This window comes from Vipera ursinii (assembly GCF_947247035.1).
Source record: "Vipera ursinii genome assembly, chromosome: 4".
Classification (NCBI taxonomy): Eukaryota; Metazoa; Chordata; class Lepidosauria; order Squamata; family Viperidae; genus Vipera; species Vipera ursinii.
The window spans coordinates 6562310-6581404 of NC_139514.1; the positions used below are offsets into that span (position 1 = coordinate 6562310).

General features: G+C 42.1%; 1 protein-coding gene across 1 annotated transcript; it reads right to left on the minus strand.

Moving 5' to 3' along the window:
• Positions 1-6642: 6642 nt before the first annotated feature.
• On the minus strand, positions 6643-7954 carry LOC310640315 (taste receptor type 2 member 134-like; the record flags this gene model as incomplete). The annotated part of the gene is made up of 3 exons (XM_083362530.1): positions 6643-6683; positions 6802-6943; positions 7544-7954. The coding sequence occupies 3 exons, from the start codon at positions 7952-7954 to the stop codon at positions 6643-6645; spliced, it is 594 nt and encodes a 197-aa protein (XP_083218656.1).
• Positions 7955-19095: the final 11141 nt, after the last annotated feature.

The window sequence follows — 19095 nt, forward strand, 5'->3', positions numbered from 1 at the left end:
ACTATCCACCTTTTTTAATTTGTTTAGGTTTTAAGAAGAGATTGGACAATCATTTGTCTGAAATGGTAGAATTTCCTGCTTGAGTAGGGGCTTGGAGTAGAAGATCTTCAAGGTCCCTTCCAACTCTCTTATTCTGTTATTCTCTGCTGAACTTTGCAAAACTTTGTTGGCAAAAGATATCCATATGTTAACTATGTGCATGAATGGTAGCTTTAAGTCAATCTTGACTCCTGATGACCCCCTGGACAAATTCATGCAATTTCCTTGGCAAGGTTATTCAGAAGCAATTTGCCATTGCCTGTTTCCTAGGGCTGAGAGAGTGTGACTGGCCCAGGTTTGCTCAACTGGCTGAATGCCTATGGTGAGACTAAAACTCACAGTCTCCTGATGATTAGCCCAAAGTCACCCAGATGGCTTTCATGTCTTAAGTGGGACTAGAACTCATCATCTCCTGGTTTCTAGTCTGGTGCCTTAACTATTATAACAGAATAACAGAGTTGGAAGGGATCTTGGAGGTCTTCTAGTCCAACCCCCTGCTCAGACAGGAAACCCTATTCCATTTCAGACAAATGGCTGGCCAATCTCTTTTTAAAGACTTCCAGTGTTGGAGCATTCACAGCTTCTGGAGGCAGGTTGTTCTATTGGTTAATTGTTCTGGCTGTCAGAAAATTTCTCCTTAGTTCTCTCCTTGATTAGTTTTGGTTGGTTTTCTCCTTGATTAATTTCCATCCATTGCTTTTTGTCCTGCCTTCAGATATTATATTATATTATCATACTCGCACGGTCACGTGATGTATCCTGACTTTTTTCCCCATTACTGGCAATGACCGTTCATTTTGCCGGGACCTGAAAACTTGGCTCTTCGAGCTGTCTGGCCAGACTGAGGGGTTTTAATTTTTAATTGGGTATTAGTTTTAAATTTCGGGGACTTGAATTAATTAATTGTTTTAACTGATTTTTAATTTTTGTATGTTATGCTTTTAATTTTCCCTGTAAACCTCCCTGAGTCCTACGGGAATAGGGCGGTATATAAATTTAATAAAATAAATAAATAAAATAAATAGAGTGGGCATAGTTTTGGCATGTTGCATCTGGCCCATGGGCCGGCAATTTGACACCCCTGCTATATTATATTAAACACTAACACCCATTTTACCCCATGCCTATATTAGGTTACTATCACATATCTGCAGCCACTATTCTACATATGTCTTACTAAGGAAAGTATCTCTCCTGGTTTTATGATAGAGACAGAAAAAAGTTCCATCACACTGACCCGGTTTGATTGCATATATTTGGCACATCGCAGTAACCGTGCCCTCTTTTTTTCTAATGAGAAAATCATGACACCTTGGAAATCTGTAAAATTCTCCCTCCAGCAAACCCCTTAACTAATGACCAGTCAAAAAATGTGCAGAAGGCCAGCCTGGCAGCTAACTTTGTCACTGTCTGCAACTCACTTAGTGTTATTAACATCTCCTTGAGTCCTTGCAGGAGGAAGCTGGTAACAAGATTGGGAAATAATTGGCTGGAAACCAAAATATGGATACGGAATGAACAGTTCACCAGGTGAGTTTTATGCAGCGATTGTTAATCTGTCAAGAGTCTCACTTTCAATTAGTGGCAAATTAAGGAACATTTTTAAGGGTCCAAGGACGTAGCTGTTGGGCTGGTTTCTAGGCCAACCTTATGAGGTCATCAGACTGCATCTGATCAAGTCATCTTCACCCTTGTTCTCTTCCACCAGAACTCAGCCCAAATTACAGAGGAAAATGTTCCCCTTGGGTGATTTTACCCAAGTGCCCTCCATGTGCTTATCATTTATTTTAAATAATCTAATCTGAACAAAAATTATGGGACCACAAGTGTCATATGGTCCTGACCCACTTGTGATCGAAAACCTCAGGGTTATGACAGTCATGTGGCTTCCAGAAAACTTTATGAGGTCACTTTCAAGAACATTTACAATGAGGACTCATGTTAAAAATTAGTTCTGGAGAAGGAAAAAAAAATACATGAGAATGCAGAAGTTCAAAATATCTGGATAACAAGGGGTTCTCAATGACAATGCCTAACTTTCATACCCAAATTCTAAATCGACATTTCATGAAATTATGGATGCAGAAAGTATTTTTAAGAAAGAAAGTGCAATTGATCCTTGACTTATGACCACATCTGAGCCCCAAATTTCTGTGGCTAAGTGAAATAGTTGTTAAGTGAGATTTGCCCCATTTTATAATCTTTATTGCTACAATTGTTCCATAAATCAATGCAGTTGTTAAGTCAGTAACAGTCAAAAAAGGTCATCAGTCACTTTTTTAAGTGCCGTTGTAATTTTGAATGGTCACTAAATGAAACTGTTTGGTTGGTTGGCTGAGGTTGGCTGAGAATGTATCTGATATTTTAGAATCTACATTGGGAAAAAATATTGGGCTATAGATCTGAAAGATCCTTTTGAAGTCAAGAAATCAATAAGGTCCTATCGCATGTTGCTTTCATTATTTTTCCCCAAGTCCAAGTCTGGATCAATAAAAAAAATAACGAGAATGTATTACAATCATTGAGTTAATGGTAGAAATCATACAAGCCAAGATAAAACTTGTAAAAACCAAATGTTAAGCCAACTGTAAATGGTAAATAGAATGGAAAGTAAGATAAGAAAGGAAATCCATTTTTTTCTTGGTCGCTCTCCTTTTCCCAAAGAATATTTCCATCTATGTAGGTCTCATTATGAAAATGAGGGTTTGGATTTAGGATAGGAAGGACCTTATACAAGACCCCCGGTCTAGAGGCAGCAGCCTTATTGGCCACATCACCCCTATTTTTAAAGCTATTAAGAATCTATGAAACCTGGAAGCTACCATCTGCTTTTAACATTGACTTAAAATCCTCTGGAAGCAATGTAGCAATATCCTTGTAGCATCCTTCTGGTATCTGTCCCACTTGGGATAGTCTCTAGTGTTAACATTTTAAATAAAATTAAAAGGGGGAAAAAAACCAAATAGATTATCTTGCATTTTTGGGAAACTGCCAGCTAGGCTGGAAGGGGGGGGGGTGTCAAGCAAGGGTCTAGCGTGGAATCGTTGCACAGCTGCAAGTGCCATAAACTTGACCTCCCCTGAGATTGAGGAAGCCTTATCTGGAAGACAATCAGTCTGGTGAGATTCTTGTAATACAGGTGGTAGAAAATAAAGATAATGATGATGATGATGATGATGATGATGATGATGATGATGATAATAATAATAATAATAATAATAATAATAATAATAATAATAATAATAATAATAATAATAATAATAAAGTTGGAAGGGACCTTGGAGGTCATCTAGTCCAACCCCCTGCTCAGGCAGGAAACCCTATACCATTTCAGACAAATGGCTGTCCAGTCTCTTCTTAAAAACTTCCAGTGTTGGAGCATTCACCGCTTCTGGAGGCAGGTTGTTCCACTGGTTAATTGTTCTAACTGTCAGGAAGTTTCTCCTTAGTTCTAGGTTGCTTCTCTCCTTGATTAGTTTCAATCCGTTGCTTCTTGTCCTTCAGGTGCTTTGGAGAATAGCTTGACTTCCTCTTCTTTGGGGCAGCCCCTGAGATATTGGAAGACTGCTATCATGTCGCCCCTTGTCCTTCTCTTCATTAAACTAGACATACCCAATTCCAGCAACCATTCCTTATATGTTTTAGCCTCCAGTCCCCTGATCATCTTTGTTGCTCTTCTCTGTACTGTTTCTAGAGTCTCAGCATCTTTTTTAAATCGTGGTGACCAAAACTGGATGAAGTATTCCAAGTGTGGCCTTACCAAGGCATTGTAAAGTGGTATTAACACTTCACGTGATCTTGATTCTATCCCTCTGTTAATGCAGCCTAGCACTGTGTTGGCACACGGCTGGCTCCTATTTAAGTGATTGTCCACTAGGACTCCAAGATCCCTCTCACAGTTACTGACTTTAAGTCTACATTTGTGGATCTGGCTGTTTGCGTCTAACCATTTTGATAAATTTTATTTGAGAAAATTTATTTAGAAAATTTATTTACTGCCCTTCTCATATCCATATATCGTACTGGAACGTAGTGCCACCCAAAGATCTGATCTCTCTTCTTATATTCAGGCATGGCCCCAGACTTATAAACATTCTCTCCAGCCCCACTATAGATTGAGGTACCTGTTTTGTCTTCTATACATTCAATATTCAATCTGTAATATCTCCCAGTAAAAATGAGACAACTCTTGTCTGAAAACCTGGAAGGAAAAAAATAAAAATAAAAATCTGCCAAGGAGTATATATAACACTGGATCTCACAATAATGACCTCCTGCCATGCTAGCAGAGCTACCCAATCTGGGTTATAAATATTTGGACAACTACCAAATGGAAGCAAAGATGTACTGTATAGAAAATTCTTACACGGCTGCCATCTCATTTAGAGTTTTGCTGATGAGATCTGGTCCTGGTGAGGCCCTCGTTCCCTCTGGAAAATACCTTGGCACACATATTATTTCTAATGCTTTTGTGGTTCACTGCTGAACAAATATAAAATCATGGTAATAGGTTTTGGCCTCTGCTGGACCCTTTGTAAATTTCAAACCAGCTAACCCAGCCCTGATGTATCGTCTTTAAAAGCCTCCTTCCGATCTTGTTTCATCAATTCTCCCAATCAAAATCAAAACCAAACACGACTTTTTAAAAAAGCAAAATAATCCATCGTGAGCTGATTTAAATTATGGCGCTTGATTGGACTCTGCCCCCTCAAAGTTCTGCATATGTACAATTATATGGCTATTTATATCCTAACAGCAGCTTTAATTTTATTCAGTCATTAAGAGCCAATTCAAATTTGCTTAATTCAGTCATTTACAAAGCTGCATTTTCTAGGAGTTCTTTACATCTAATTGAGGAAGTGTCTAGAGACATATGCTAGGAGGATAAAATGTGGGTGTAAGTATTTGAGATAAGAGCAATAAGCCGAGGCTTCAGGTCCCTGCTGTTTTCACCTTTCTTCGGAAAAGTCTTAGGAATATCGCCAATTTTGCCCCATTTTACGATTTTTCTTGCCACAGTTGCTAAGTGAATCACTGGAAGTTGTTAACTTAGTAAACGATTCTGGCTTCCCCGTTGACTTTGCTTGTGAGAAGGTCACAAAAGGGGATCACGTGATCCCAGGACACTGCGATACATGCCAGTTGCCAAGCCCCTGGATTTATTATAAAACTTTTATTCATAAAACATGAAACTCAGTCAACTGAACACTCAAATTGACTGGCACTAATGGTTGACACGGGTTGCTGGCAGCATTCTAGGTATCAACCAGGTCTCTCCTTCAAATGTAAGATGTTCTGAGTAGCGCAGTTTTTTGTAGCTTTGCTGGAGTTATTGCAGGAAGCTGCAATTTCTTGATGTATTTTGCAAAGTTTTTGGACATAGTTCCCAGTGCCCCGATGACAATGGGTATCACTGTTACGCGTTTCATCCATAATCGCGCAGTTTCGATGGCCAGGTCGCGATATTTCATAATTTTTTTCAGTTCTTTTTCTTCGACTCTGGCATCTCCTGGTACAGTGATATCAATCAACTGTATGCTTCGGTTCTCTACGACTGCAATATCTGGCATGTTGTGTTCCAAATGGCAATCTGTCTGATTTCGGAAGTCCCACAAGATCTTCACCCTCTCATTCTCGACAATTTTTTCCACCCTATGTTCCCACGACTTTTCGGACACAGGCAAGTCGTATTTTTTACACAATGCCCAGTAGATTAGTTTAGCAACTCCCAGGACAGTGCAATACATGCCAGTTGCCAAGCCTCTGGATTTATTATTATTGCTGCTGTTGTTGTTGTTGTTGTTGTAATGTATTGGTCTTTGTCTTGTTAAGGGAACTTCACGTGGGTTAATTGCTGGTAGGTTGTTTAAGCAGGGAAGCTGGCTAACGGCTCCCAGCTCCTCAGACAACCCGTCTCCAGCACCGCCATTGGCTGCCTCTAGGGCGGCAATAGGTTGCTTTAAACCTATTGGCTGCTGCCTAGAGGCCAGGGTATAAATTGCTGCATTCGCAACCCTGTTTCCCAGTTCAGTTCCTGCAAGCAATAAACAATGATCTTTGCTAAACTCACTTGCCTCATCTCGTCATTGAAGCCACGAACCCAGTATCTAACAATTATTATTTTATAACATAAAATACAAAAGGAAATATTAGGGAAAATAGGGAAGGGAGAAGGGAAGGAAAAAGTGTAGGGAAAGAGGGAAAAAGAAAAAAAAGGCATTGATGTCCGACTCCCTTTGGTGCAGTAAATTAAGATAATAACATCAAACCTCAACTTTTTATTTTACTTAACGAGCCATTTCTATAACAACAAAACTATCTAATCGGTAAACCCCAAATCCAAGTTTTGGGGTTTTTTCCCACCTCAAGCACAAAGTCCTGAAAGCGGTTTCCAAGCCAAGCATCCAGATTTTGATCATGTGACCCTGGGGTTGCTGCAATGATCATAAGGGTGAAAAAACGGTCTTAAGTCCCTTTTTTTCAATGCCGTGGCAAATACCTATCTTCTTTTTTCCAATTGGCATGCCACGTAAAGCAGGATGCTTTTGAGCCTGAAATTAAAGAAAATTAACAGAACGGCGTGGATTGAAGCGCACACAGCAATCACAAGTAAGCAGATGTGTCTTTTCCATTCGCTTCCAAGTCTGCAGGAGAGAACCCCGTGCAGGACATCAGCTACAAAACTGCAGATGTAGAGTATTAGGAAAGAGATTAAGGATTTGAGGGCCGCGACGTGTGCCTCTGTCCTTGAATCCTTCAGACCCATCGTGCTCTGTCTCATCTGCCTGCTGTGTCTCCACAGGGAGGCAATTAATAAAGTGGAGGATGCCACAAAAAGCAGAAATGGAAGGACCGCCCAAGTGAGATATAAGGAGAAGGCTTTCAGATAGGAGATGCTTCCCACCTAGTTCTCCATGGTGATGTTCTTCAGATGGTTCCCGGTTGAGTTGCACAGCGGGATGTTGTAATCCACCCAGATTGTTGTGATTCAGGGTCAGCCTGTGGGTTCGGCAGTTGGGTCGGATGACTCAGAGGAGGAGGAGGAGAGGGGTGTTGAAGAGCTTGCTGAGGGGGTTGGACAGCTTGATGAGAGCCCTCAGCCAGGCCCCTCTCACCTGGTCATGACGCAGACCCAGTTGTGTGAGCCTGACAGCGTGGATGAAGATGACCCACAGCTGGCCCTGTTCAAGGACGCCCGACGCAGGAGGCAGTCAATCAGGAGTAAACAGAGGAAGGCAATGGGGCTCCTCGGAAGGAGGCAGAGAGAAGCCACGCCCTGAACTGTATTTAAGGGGGAATGCGTGGGAGGGCTGGTTTGCTGAAGGCAACTGCTTGAAAAGCTCCTGTTTCTTGGTTTGTGTCTTGTTCTATTTGTTTTTGTAGCAATAAATTTGGCAGGCATAATTCCAGCCTCTTGCCTTCTTGTAAAAGGGGTTGTCCCTGCCTTTTCTGCAGGGCCGGTAGCAGGCTGGTACAGAACACAGATGGAAGGGAGACACGAAACCAAAGAGACCAACATGGACCCCACAAGAAGCAGGGGAACCATCTCTGTGATCCTCAGCTTCACCAGAAGAAAGTACCGGTGAGTGAAAGTGGCAATTTTGGCACAGTAGAAGACGCTGAGGCAAGCAGCAAACCACAGGCAAGCTGTGCTGGCGAACACCAGAAGGATGGACTGGATCCTGAGGACATTCCACTGGTATAGCGTGGAAGAAAATGTGCAGTGCAGGATGGTTCCTTGTAGGAGAATCCGAGACAAACTAAGGCACATCAGGATGACTTCACAAGTGGGCACTTTTTTCCCTTTCACCCACACTGTGTAGCTGGCAACCACAACAAAGCCACTTGCAACCATCCCCAGAGAGCCGCGGGCTGTGATCACAACCTGAAAGATGGCTTGCATAAGTGGCGACATGCTTAGGGTTGAAATCCCCTTTTATTTCCTGTCTTGCTTTCCTCCAGTAATCAGAACTTATATATATATATATATATATATATATATATATATATATATATATATATATATATATATATATATATATATATATATATGGATCCTTGGTTTTTCGGGTTTTTCCCCGCGTAGAATTAAAGGTGTAGGTGCAACGTTTCGACGGAATCCCATCCGTCATCATCAGGCTGATGATGACGGATGGGATTCCGTCGAAACGTTGCACCTACACCTTTAATTCTACGCGGGAAAAACCCGAAAAACCAAGGATCCACATACAGGCACCCGCGAAAACCTCAGAAAACAAATATATATATATATATATATATATATATATATATATATATATATATATATATATATATATATATATATATATATTCACCATCCATTTGACCACATACAAATATTCTGTCTTACGTTCCCTTCATGGAGGATAGGCCTGGTTCTCCGACTTTGCCTTTTCTCTCAACCAGAAATTTTGTGGAAATCGATACCCTGTGTGTTATTCCGGTGTTGCTTTAGAGCATGCAAATATGGGACATCATTTCATTGTGGTTTTGATGCTGATGGATGCACCTGCATTTGTTACATTTGCCCTTCCTATTTTTCATTCTCCTCCTAAGTGTCAGATTTTGGATTCTCAGTTCCTTGGAGAGGGTGCATGTTCAAAAAAATCAGAACAGAGCTGGAAGGAACCTTGGAGGTCTTCTAGTCCAGCTCAAGCAGGAGACCCTATACCATTTCAGACAAGCGGTTGTCTCTTCTTAAAAAGTTCCAGTGATGAAGCACCCACAACGTCTGAAGGCAAAGCTGTTCCACTGGTTGATTGTCTTCACTGTTAGGAAGTTTCTCCTGAGTTCCAGGTTGCTTCTCCCCTTGATTAGTTTCCATCTGTTGTTTCTTGTCCTGCCTTCTGGTGCTTTGGAGAATAACATGACCCCCTCTTCTTTGTGGCAGCCCCTCAAATACTGGAATACTGCTATCATGTACCCCCCTAGTTCTTTTCTCTAGACTGGCCAAACCCAAGTCCTGCAACTGTTCATATCTATCCCTTGGATATCTTTTCTTCTTGTATGCTTTCAAACAGGCACTGAAAGAAATTGCTTTCTACGGCTTCGCTCAATGGACAGGCCAAGCTTTGGTGGTTGGGGAATGTACCCAAGGACAGTAATTGATTTCGTAAAGGTGTTTCATGCCGTTCTCTCTTCTTTATCCAGAATCTCTTTGGAAAGAGGGATTTTGAGCCATCAGGCGGGAGGCGCTGGGGGACATAGGACAGGTGGTCCTTCGACCTATGGTCAGAACTGAGCCCCAAATTTCCATTGCTCAGCGGTGGTTCAGTGAGGTTTGCCCCATTGTGCGACCTTTCTTGACACAGTTGTTAAGTGAACCGCTGCAGTTGTGAAGTTAAGTAATGTTGTTTGTTTGTTATGCCCTCGTTTTCCCTACAAGGCGACTCTGTTAAGTGAATCCTCATTGTCAGAAGATTGCAAAAGGTGTTCACATGACCCCGGGACATTGCAACTGCCATAAATATATGCTAGTTCCTTCCTTCTTCCTTCTTTCGCTCCTTCCTTCCTTCCTTCCTTCCTTCCTTCCTTCCTTCCTTCCCTCCCTCCCTCCCCTCCCTTCATTTTCCTTCCTTCCCCTTCCTTCTTTCCTTCCCCTACCCCTTTCTTTCTTACCCTACCCCTTCCTTTCTTCTGCTTCTCCTTCCTTCTTTCCTTCCTTCCTTCCTTCCTTTCTGTCTTTTCCTTCCTTCCTTCTTTTCTTCCTATTCCTTCCTTCCCCTTCCCCTTCCCCTTCCTTCCCTTCCTCCCTTCCTTCATTTTCCTTCCTTCCCCTTCCTTCTTTCCTTCCGCTTCCCCTTCCTTTCTTTCCCTTCTCCTTCCTTCCTTCCTTCCTTCCTTCTTTTCTTCCTATTCCTTCCTTCCTTCCTTCCTTCTTTTCTTCCTATTCCTTCCTTCCTTCCTTCCTTCCCTCCTTTCTTTTCCTTCCTTCCTTCTTTTCTTCCTATTCCTTCCTTCCTTCCTTCTTTTCTTCCTATTCCTTCCTTCCTTCCTTCCTTCCCTCCTTTCTTTTCCTTCCTTCCTTCTTTTCTTCCTATTCCTTCCTTCCTTTTCCTTCCTTCCCCTTCCTTCCTTCTTCCTTCTTTCCTTCTGCAAATCACATCACTGTGCTGATTCGAATTCAGTTGGTAATCAGCCACGGTCCCAAGGTATTTTTCACACCTGCTATTAAAGAGCCAAATGTTTCCCCATTGTATATTTGTTCCTTTGATTTATGTAGCCTCCACCGATAGCTTTACATTTCCCTCTGTTAAATTTCATTCTGCTGCTTTTAGTCCGTTTCTCTAATCTATCAACATCATTTTCAATTGTATTTCTGTCCTCTGGAGGCTCTGGCTATGAAATTTGAAGCTTTGGTAGCAGTCCCTATTGTGTAGTGGGTCCGACGCAAGAGAGACGCCAGCCGGTGTGTGAGTTCAGCTCTTTATTGGAAGGGGAAGTGAACTGAGGAATGAGGGCTACCTGGCCTCCTTATATACCTGGCCAGGTAAGCTAACAGCCAATGGGGTTGGCCCTAGGTTTCCCGCCGAAACTGTCCAGGCCAACGCCCCCTGATGGCTGTTGCTATGCAGATGCCTGCATACATAACAGTCCCTCCCATCTCGGCATCCAGGTCATTAATATATTTTTTTTAAAGACTTGGGACACAACTGGGGGGGTGGCAGAGTGGGGAGCACAGTAGTAAACTCTTTCCAGTTAGATGACACATTGTTGATGCTCACAGCACTGACACCAGCTATGTATGATTACATCCCTCATAAACCATGATGTGTTCTGCTCAACTTCTCTGTTTTTCCGAATCTGATGGAACAGGATAGACAGGGTGTTCAGAATTTCATTTCCACTGTTATTTGTTTGTTTGTTTGTTTGATTGATTGATTCATTGATTTCTGTAGCTGCCCATCTCAATCAATGACTCTGGGTGGCTTAACAATTCAAAAATATATCTAAGTATATTACAGTTTAAAGCACTAGAAATAATTTTAAACCATAAAAAACAATGTTGAAATTAAGACGGATGTCATTAACATTAACATTTTCTCCAAGGAAACACCTTAAGGCATTTGGTTATCAGACAGATGTGCTGAATGGGAAGAAAAGTCATTTATTTTATTTCATTTCATTTATTATTTTATTATTTTTCTGTTCTATTCTATTATTCTATTCTATTCTATTCTATTCTATTCTATTCTATTCTATTCTATTCTACTTTACTCTACTCTACTCTACTCTACTCTACTCTACTCTATTATTTTTATTTATTTTATTTTATTTTATTTCCTGCCTGTATTATTTTTATAAATAACTCAAGGTGGTGAATACATTTCATACGGGTAGTCTTCCATTTACAACAGCTTGTTTAGGGATTGTTCAAAGTTACAACGGCACTGGAAAAAGTGATTTATGATCATTTTAGGACCGTTGCAGCATCCCTGCGGTCACCTGATAAAAATTCAGAGGCTTGGCAACTGGCATGTACTTATGATGGTTGCAGTGCCCCAGGGTCACATGATCCCCTTTTGCGAGCTTCTGACAAGCAAAGCCAATGGGGGAAACCAGATTCACTTAATAGCCCTGTTAGTAACTAAACGACTACAGTGATTCACTTAACAACAGTGGCAAGAAAGGTTGTAAAGTGAGGAAAAACTCACTTAACAACTGTCTCACTTAACAACATATGTGTAACTGTCTCACTTAATAATGTAAATGTTGGGCTCAATTGTGGCCGTACGTTGAGAACTACTTGAACTCCTTCCTTCTTTCCCCATAACAATCCTGTGAGGTAAGTTGGCCTGAGAGAGAGCAATTGACGTAAAGTCACCCAGCTGGCTTTCAGGCCTAAGGCAGGACTAGAACTCACCATCTCCTAGTTTCTAGCCTGGTACTTTAACCTCTAGCCCAGGGGTAGCCAACCTTGGCTCTTTTATGACTCGTGGACTTCAACACCCAAAAGTCCTGAGCCAGCATGGCTCAGCTTGGAAACCTCTCCCTTTCCCCTCAGCGTGGCTGGCTGAGGAATTCTGGGAGTTGAAGTCCACAAGTCATGAAGGGGCCGTAGTTCCCCCATGCTGGCTCAGGAATTCTGGGAGTTGAAGTCCACAAGTCATAAAAGGGCCATGGTTGCCTACCCCTGCTCTAGACCAAACTGGAGTAAAGACCCAGTGAATTGTCATATCCAGTGAAACGGCCATTTTAGTGGCAGGAGTCTTCTTAGAACTATATTTAGAATTACGGCCTGCTCTCCACCTCTTGGGACTCAGCTGGCTTTCAACAAGGAAACTACAACTTGAAAATTATTATAATTTCAAACAATAAAATAGTCGGGACACTGAAACATTGTTATAATTGTGACAAATACCCAGAGAAATCTAAAAATATTGAAACTCTACTTTAACAGGACCACTCCTGGTTTGTGGAAGGTAAGCAGCTAGCATTTCACAAATCTAAGGGAAAAGTTCTGATTCAGGTCCATGGGTGAATTGAAAATTTATTAGGACCTTTGGCCAGTTAACAGAACTATTGCAAGTTTCTTTCAATAGTTTGATGACCAATGGAGAAAGCCTATCAAGGATTCTAGCAGATTCTTCCACAGACATGTAGACAATATTGCCAGCAGATCTCAGGCTGTGCTGCATCTTTCAAATAATCAATTGAACAAGAAGTGAAACTGGGATATCTGAATGTAGATCATGTTCTCTATTGCTTTGCTACCATAATGGGATGTGAGAAAGAACTTGGGAGACCGGGTGAAGAAATGCTGCCTAGGGAACAGTCAGATAAGGGAAGGCATAGCCCAGGGCTGCATAACGGGCAGAGAAAGAAACTCAGAAAAGATCTGCCCTAACTTATGAGGCTGTAGAAACAGACAGTCGGAGAATTGTATTTTCAGACTTGCAATATAGCCTTAGAATCAAGTAGAATTAGCTCATCTGATGCGGTTTCCTGTCTGGTCTACTTGGGAAGGCTAACCGCTACCCTACTAGCAACATTTGGAGAAAAAGAATTCATAACTCAGCACAGTAGGTGAAAGGAAGATGCCAAAAACCAGGAAAGAACAGATCCAAAATAGCATAGGATTCTCATTCAGATTCAACTAGTATAAGAATTTAACAAAACTTCAAATGTGTAAATATGGAGGATCTTGACTCTAAGGAAAAAAGAACGTGCAAGAAGATGAAGCCAACAAATTTCTCTTCTCTTCGATTCTATGTAACCAGTACTAAAATCTCTATCATCTCTACATATCCATCCATCCATCCACCCATCCACCCATCCATAGCTATCCAAACTTTACATTTAATTCCAAACATGAATGTTTTATTTTAAATGCTTCTGTTGTTCATAATTAGCCACTGAGAGATTATTATAGAGAGGTAGATTGTGTGTGTGTGTCTGTGTCTCTGTTTGTATGTCAGAGACAGATAGACAGACAGAGATGAGAGAGAGAGAGAGAGAGAGAGAGAGAGAGAGATTATTCATGTTCAGATAGAGATCATAAACTCTCAGTGGCTAATTATGAGTAATACAAGCATGTTCAAAATTAAGTATAAAGTTCTAAAACCATGATCATCATGAAATCAATTAAGCTGAGCTTCCTGTCACTCACTACGATCCCAGGACAATGGGGATCAATCTAATTTCTGAAGGGAATCTGCTCCACTAAATAGAAGCTTCTCCTGAAATGCAATAGCTGTGTCTAAGATCTATTGGGAAACCTTTAACTTCAAGGCTAAACACACTCAAAGGACTTTGAGCAAAAGAAGAACAAGAGCTGGCATGGACTAAGAATATTTTACACACTGCTGCCCACCCACCTGTCCCATTGAAACCTTGGAGTAGGAAAATGGCATCAAGTTGAATTCATAGTGAACCACACATAGAACAGATTTTACAGAATTAGTGGGATCTTGAGTTGTCATTAATGTTAAATTCCATCCATAAGCTGTTGGGGTCCTAGGTGCTCGTTGAACTTGGTTGATTTCTTGCAGACGTTTCATTACCCTGCTTGGTAACATCATCAGTGCAATTGTTTGAGCAAGATTTAAGCGCAATTTCAGTCTGGGCTCAATCCTTCATGTCTGTTTTCTGAAACACCAGAACATCTTGCTTAATCGTCCCCTTAGCTTGGAATTCATGACAATCAAAGCAAAGGTGTGCCCTGAATTATAGGAACTAACCACCATGTTGGATATAACTAATGTCCAGGTACTGGGGGAAATGGTCATTGAGATTTCTGTTACAAAGGTTGCGGTATAGAGGATGAGGAAGGAGGTCAAGATCTTGGTGGTCTTCAGATGAATGTCCATCCTTTGATCTCGAAAGCCAATTGAGCTGTTCTGCATCCTCTTCACGTGCTGCACAAGGGAGTAAATTAAAAAACCAGAGGAAATTAAAAATATCACAAACGATGGAAAAGTCCCCAGAATATACAGTATACTGAGCAGCAACATACGAGCCCTCATCTCAGGTACATCCTCTATGTTGTCAGACTGGCTGTGATCGTCGATCCAGAGGAAAGGAAGAGCCGAAATCAAGGAAACCAAGACTACCACGACGAGCAGATGGGGAATCATGCTGGAAATCCTCAGCTTCGCTTTCACCAGGAAGGGCTGGCTGAAGTTGACAATTTTCACACAGTAGAATATTCCAAGGCAGGTAGTAATCCACAGGGTGGTGGCATTGAAAAAGGCCCAGAAGAAAACAGTGACACTTCCGGCAAATTTTGGGCGATTAATATCAAGGAAGCTTAAACAATGTAAGCTGAGCGTGAGTCCGAGGAAAATAAATCGGGTCAGGCTGAGCATCATCAGCAAGAGGCCAGGACCTGACGGTGTTTTGCTTTGGATCCAATCCTGGCAGTCTGAAAGAAAGATGAATCCGTTTCCAGTCATCCCGACGAGAGTCACAGCTGTGGTGATAATAAGGCAGAGCCAGTTGTGAACTCCTGACACCGACATGGCTCCTCCACGGAGGCGTAAAAACCGAAGCTGGGGAGAAGCCACCAGCGTACTTCAGTGAACAGACACTATTTCTCTAGTGGAAGACACATGGGTTGAGTCCTTTTTTGTTGTTGTTGTTGTTCAGAAGAGTTTGCAAAGTTGCAGAGATTTTGTTTAAGGCTTGTTGTTGGTAACGTAAATATCGACAGGTCCTGCTTGCTACATTTGCATGCTCTTTTCCACAGCTGTGTGTATTTTTGGGTCAGCCCTTTAGTGCGTTTTTGAAGAGCAATCTCCAAACATTTCTCGCTTAGGCCGAGTCACCAAGGAAAAAAGAAGCATTTCCATGGCAGGCATTTTAAGCTATCCTCTGAGCTGCCTCTTCAGGTTGGTGATGAATAACAGCCCGTTTCTGGAGACTTGAGTCATGATGAAAATGGCAACTTGGATGATGTGAAGGAGATCTGACTAGGCCTGTTGGCTGATGTCATTGTCTCACTAAGGTTCTTGTTCAAGAGCTTAGATGTAAAGGAGGCATGATGGCAGAAGTTTCCATTCTTCTGGCCAAACTAAAGACAGGTGTCTTAGACAGTATCTTCTCCCTATGAAGCAGGTCACATGTTAGAAGAGAATGTTGTAGCTTAAAGTTGAACTGTGGAGTCCTTGGTTGTTTTCTTGTTTTCTTCCAAGGTGTTTCATCAGACGTCAATCCATCAATCAGAATAGAACTGGAAGGGACCTTGGAGGTCTTCTAGTCCAGCCCCCTGCTCAAGCAGGAGAACCTATAGTACCATTCCAGACAGGTGGCTGTCCAGTCTTTCCTTAAAAACCTCCAGTGATGGAGCCCCCACAACTTCTGTAGGCAACCTGTTCCACTGGTTAATTGTCCTCACTGCTAGGAAGTTTCTCCTTAATTCCAGGTTGCTGCTCTCCTTGATTAGTTTTTAGTCAACGGATGAGGTTGCCTAGTGGGTTCACGCATTCAACTTTTTTTTGTACCGAGGAAGATTTTATTTTATTTTTTATTTTAATTCCATTTATACCCCGCCCTTCTCCGAAGACTCAGGGCGGCTTACAAGCTTAGCAGTAGATGCTCCATAGATGGAGGAAACAGTTACAAAACAGTTACGATTCTTTTGTCATAAGTAGATCCTTTGTCATCACTGTTTGTGATGGACAGTTCTTCTCCGTTGCAACAACCTAAGGTCAATTTCAGGATCTTATAAATCCTACAGAATTTCAGGGTTTGCTAAGGGAAAAGTCTCCTGATTCACCAGACTCCTCCCTCCCTCCACTACCATATTAACCAGGGGTCTTCAAACTTGGCCCTTTTATGACTTGCGGACTTCAACTCCCAGAATTCCTCAGCCAGGCACACTGGCTGAGGAATTCTGGGAGTTGAAGTCCGCAAGTCATAAAGGGGCCAAGTTTGAAGACCCCCCTGATATTAACCAACTGATTAGTAAATTAATTGAAATCAATGAATACATCACTGATTGCATCTCTTGGGTTTTTTGTTGTGTTTTGTTTTTTGCAGATTTTCTCTCTCTCTCTCTCTCTCTCTCTCTCTCTCTCTCTCTCTCTCTCTCTCTCTCTCTCTCTCTCTCTCTCTCTCTCTCTCTCTCTCTCTCTTCCTCTCTCTTCCTCTCAAGGAACACCAGGTCAAAGCTCTCCCTTTCTCTGTGCGAAGTGCCCTCATTCGGCAATAGCTTTCTGACATTCTCCCTTTTCTCCCCATTCACCTCCTGACAAACAACTCAGAGAAAACGAAAGAGCTCCTAGCAAACCTGGTCTTTGATTGTCTGGCTCTGTTTTATTTGTTTGCTTACTCTGAAATGAGGCTTCGAGTGCCTCTGATAAATTACTGCTCTTACCCAAGCTAGGTGTTTGCTTGTTGAGTTATGAGATTCCACTTCCCTACCAAGATTGCTCAGAAATGAAAAGCTTAGATAACAGCTCTCCCCCCCCCCCCCAAGGAAGTGTTCTTTTACCAACCCTCTTAACAAAACACAAGAAAGCAATTTCAGGGAAACACACAGGACAGTGCTATGGAAACTCCAGCTGGCAAATCCATACACACGGCAAAGCAGATGAGATTTATGTAAATATCCCTGTGTACAAATAATAGGAACACTCACTAATGAAATCTGGTCTGGATTTGCATCGTCCTGCCAGGAGAAGTAATGAAGCCTCTGGATAGCTTGCTTTCTTTTTTTCTTTTTTTTCTTTCTTTTTTATTTTCAAAACGTCTTTTCCTGAACAACAAAAACTAGATATATTATATTTCATGCCCCAGAGCGAAGGTATAACTTTTGCCAGGGTGACATTTTTTTTTGGGGGGGGGGGGGCGGGAAATGTTATTTAGAATATTTATATAACTGCCCGTCTTCTAACCAGATCTGGGCAACTTCCAATCAAAAGATAAAATACATAAAAACATATTCAAACTCTAACACTAAACACACTGAAACATTGAAAACAACAAAAAAAATGGCACCGTCTAACTTCTGAGGTTCAGTTACTCCAATTCTATCCTAGCGCTTGGGGGGAAAAAAACAAGTCTTCAAAGCTTTAAGGAAGGCTAGGAGAGTGGAGGCCTGGCGAACTGTGGTGGAATGTAGTCTGGATTCCCAGGACGGAGGGGCTGCATCACAGAGGACAAAGAGGTAGTGAAGTTTAAATAGTTTGATTGGGAGGAAGAGAGTTAAGATGGCTCCTCCATAGCAATTCTCAGAGTATATCTATAATGATGCAAATATTGGTGTAGTTTGACAAGATTTGTGTCTATATAGGTGAGGAACAATAAAGGAAACTGCTGGGGAATTCTGTCTGTTGAAGTCCACAAGTCTTAACATTGCCACCCCAATATAAAACATTAAAACAATAATATAATATCAGAATTAGTAGAAAAATAGAAGTGGGATTTTCTATTTAATCCACTAAGCATCTCCAGAATGACACATCCCCATCAAACCCCAGGCCAATCAGTAGAACGAGGTTTTCAGGCCTTTCCAGAAGGCCAAGAGGGTGGAACCACATCTCATATTGGGGGAGCACAATGTTCCAGAAGGCAGGAGATCTGGCAGAAAAGGCCTTTTCCCCTGCAATCCAATAGCTGAAATTCCTTTACCAACAGGATCCATGGTTTTCCCATCCTGCTGGGTGGGTGTGGATGGGTGGGCCAATCCCATCGGAATGAGATGGTTCCTCAGATATTGCTCCTATGTTGCTCTATCTATGCTGTCTGGCAATGACTTTCCAATCCTTCCATCTATCTATGTACATACCTATCTATCTACCTATCCATCTGTCTATCCATCCATCCCCTACTATCTATCCCCCTACATACCGTGTTTCCCCAAAAATAAGAGTGGGTCTTTTTTTTACCTCCAAAAGAGGTACCAGGTCTTATTTTCAAGGTAGGCCTTACCTCACCTCCGGCATTGACAGTCCCACCCAGCCGGTCCACTTCTTCTGGGACTGAAGTTCTGCAGCTGCATTCAGACCTGCATTTTGCAGTCAGACCTTTCTGGAAGGCCTAAGCAGCCAAGTACTGAGCTATTGATTCAATCCATAGCTTGGTGCTCGGCTGCTGAGGCCTTGTAAAACCAAGCTACGGATTGACTCCATAGCTTGGTTCTTGGCTGCACAGGCCTTCCGGAAAGCCCTGTGACTGAGAAATGCAGGCCTGCCTGCAAAAGAGGCCTCAGGGCAAGAAGTGGGCCGGTGAGGAGAGGCCGGGCTGCAAGGTAAGTGGGTGCGGGGTGGGTGGGGCTGCTCACCATACCCCCCACGCCTGCCCTAGCTTGATTTTTAGATGTGTGCCTTGCCCCCAAACTAGGGCTTATTTTTGGGGTAGGGCTTCTATTAGACTGACCCCCAAAAATCAAGTTGGGCTTATTGTTGGTGTAGGCCTTACTTTCGGGGAAACACGGTATCTCTCTCTTTCTCTCCCCCCCATCCATCTACCCACCCACCTATCCATCCATCCATCGTCCTACCTATCCATCTATCCATTGTCTGTCTGTGTACTCTATCTATCTATCTATCTATCTATCTATCTATCTATCTATCTATCTATCTATCTATCTAT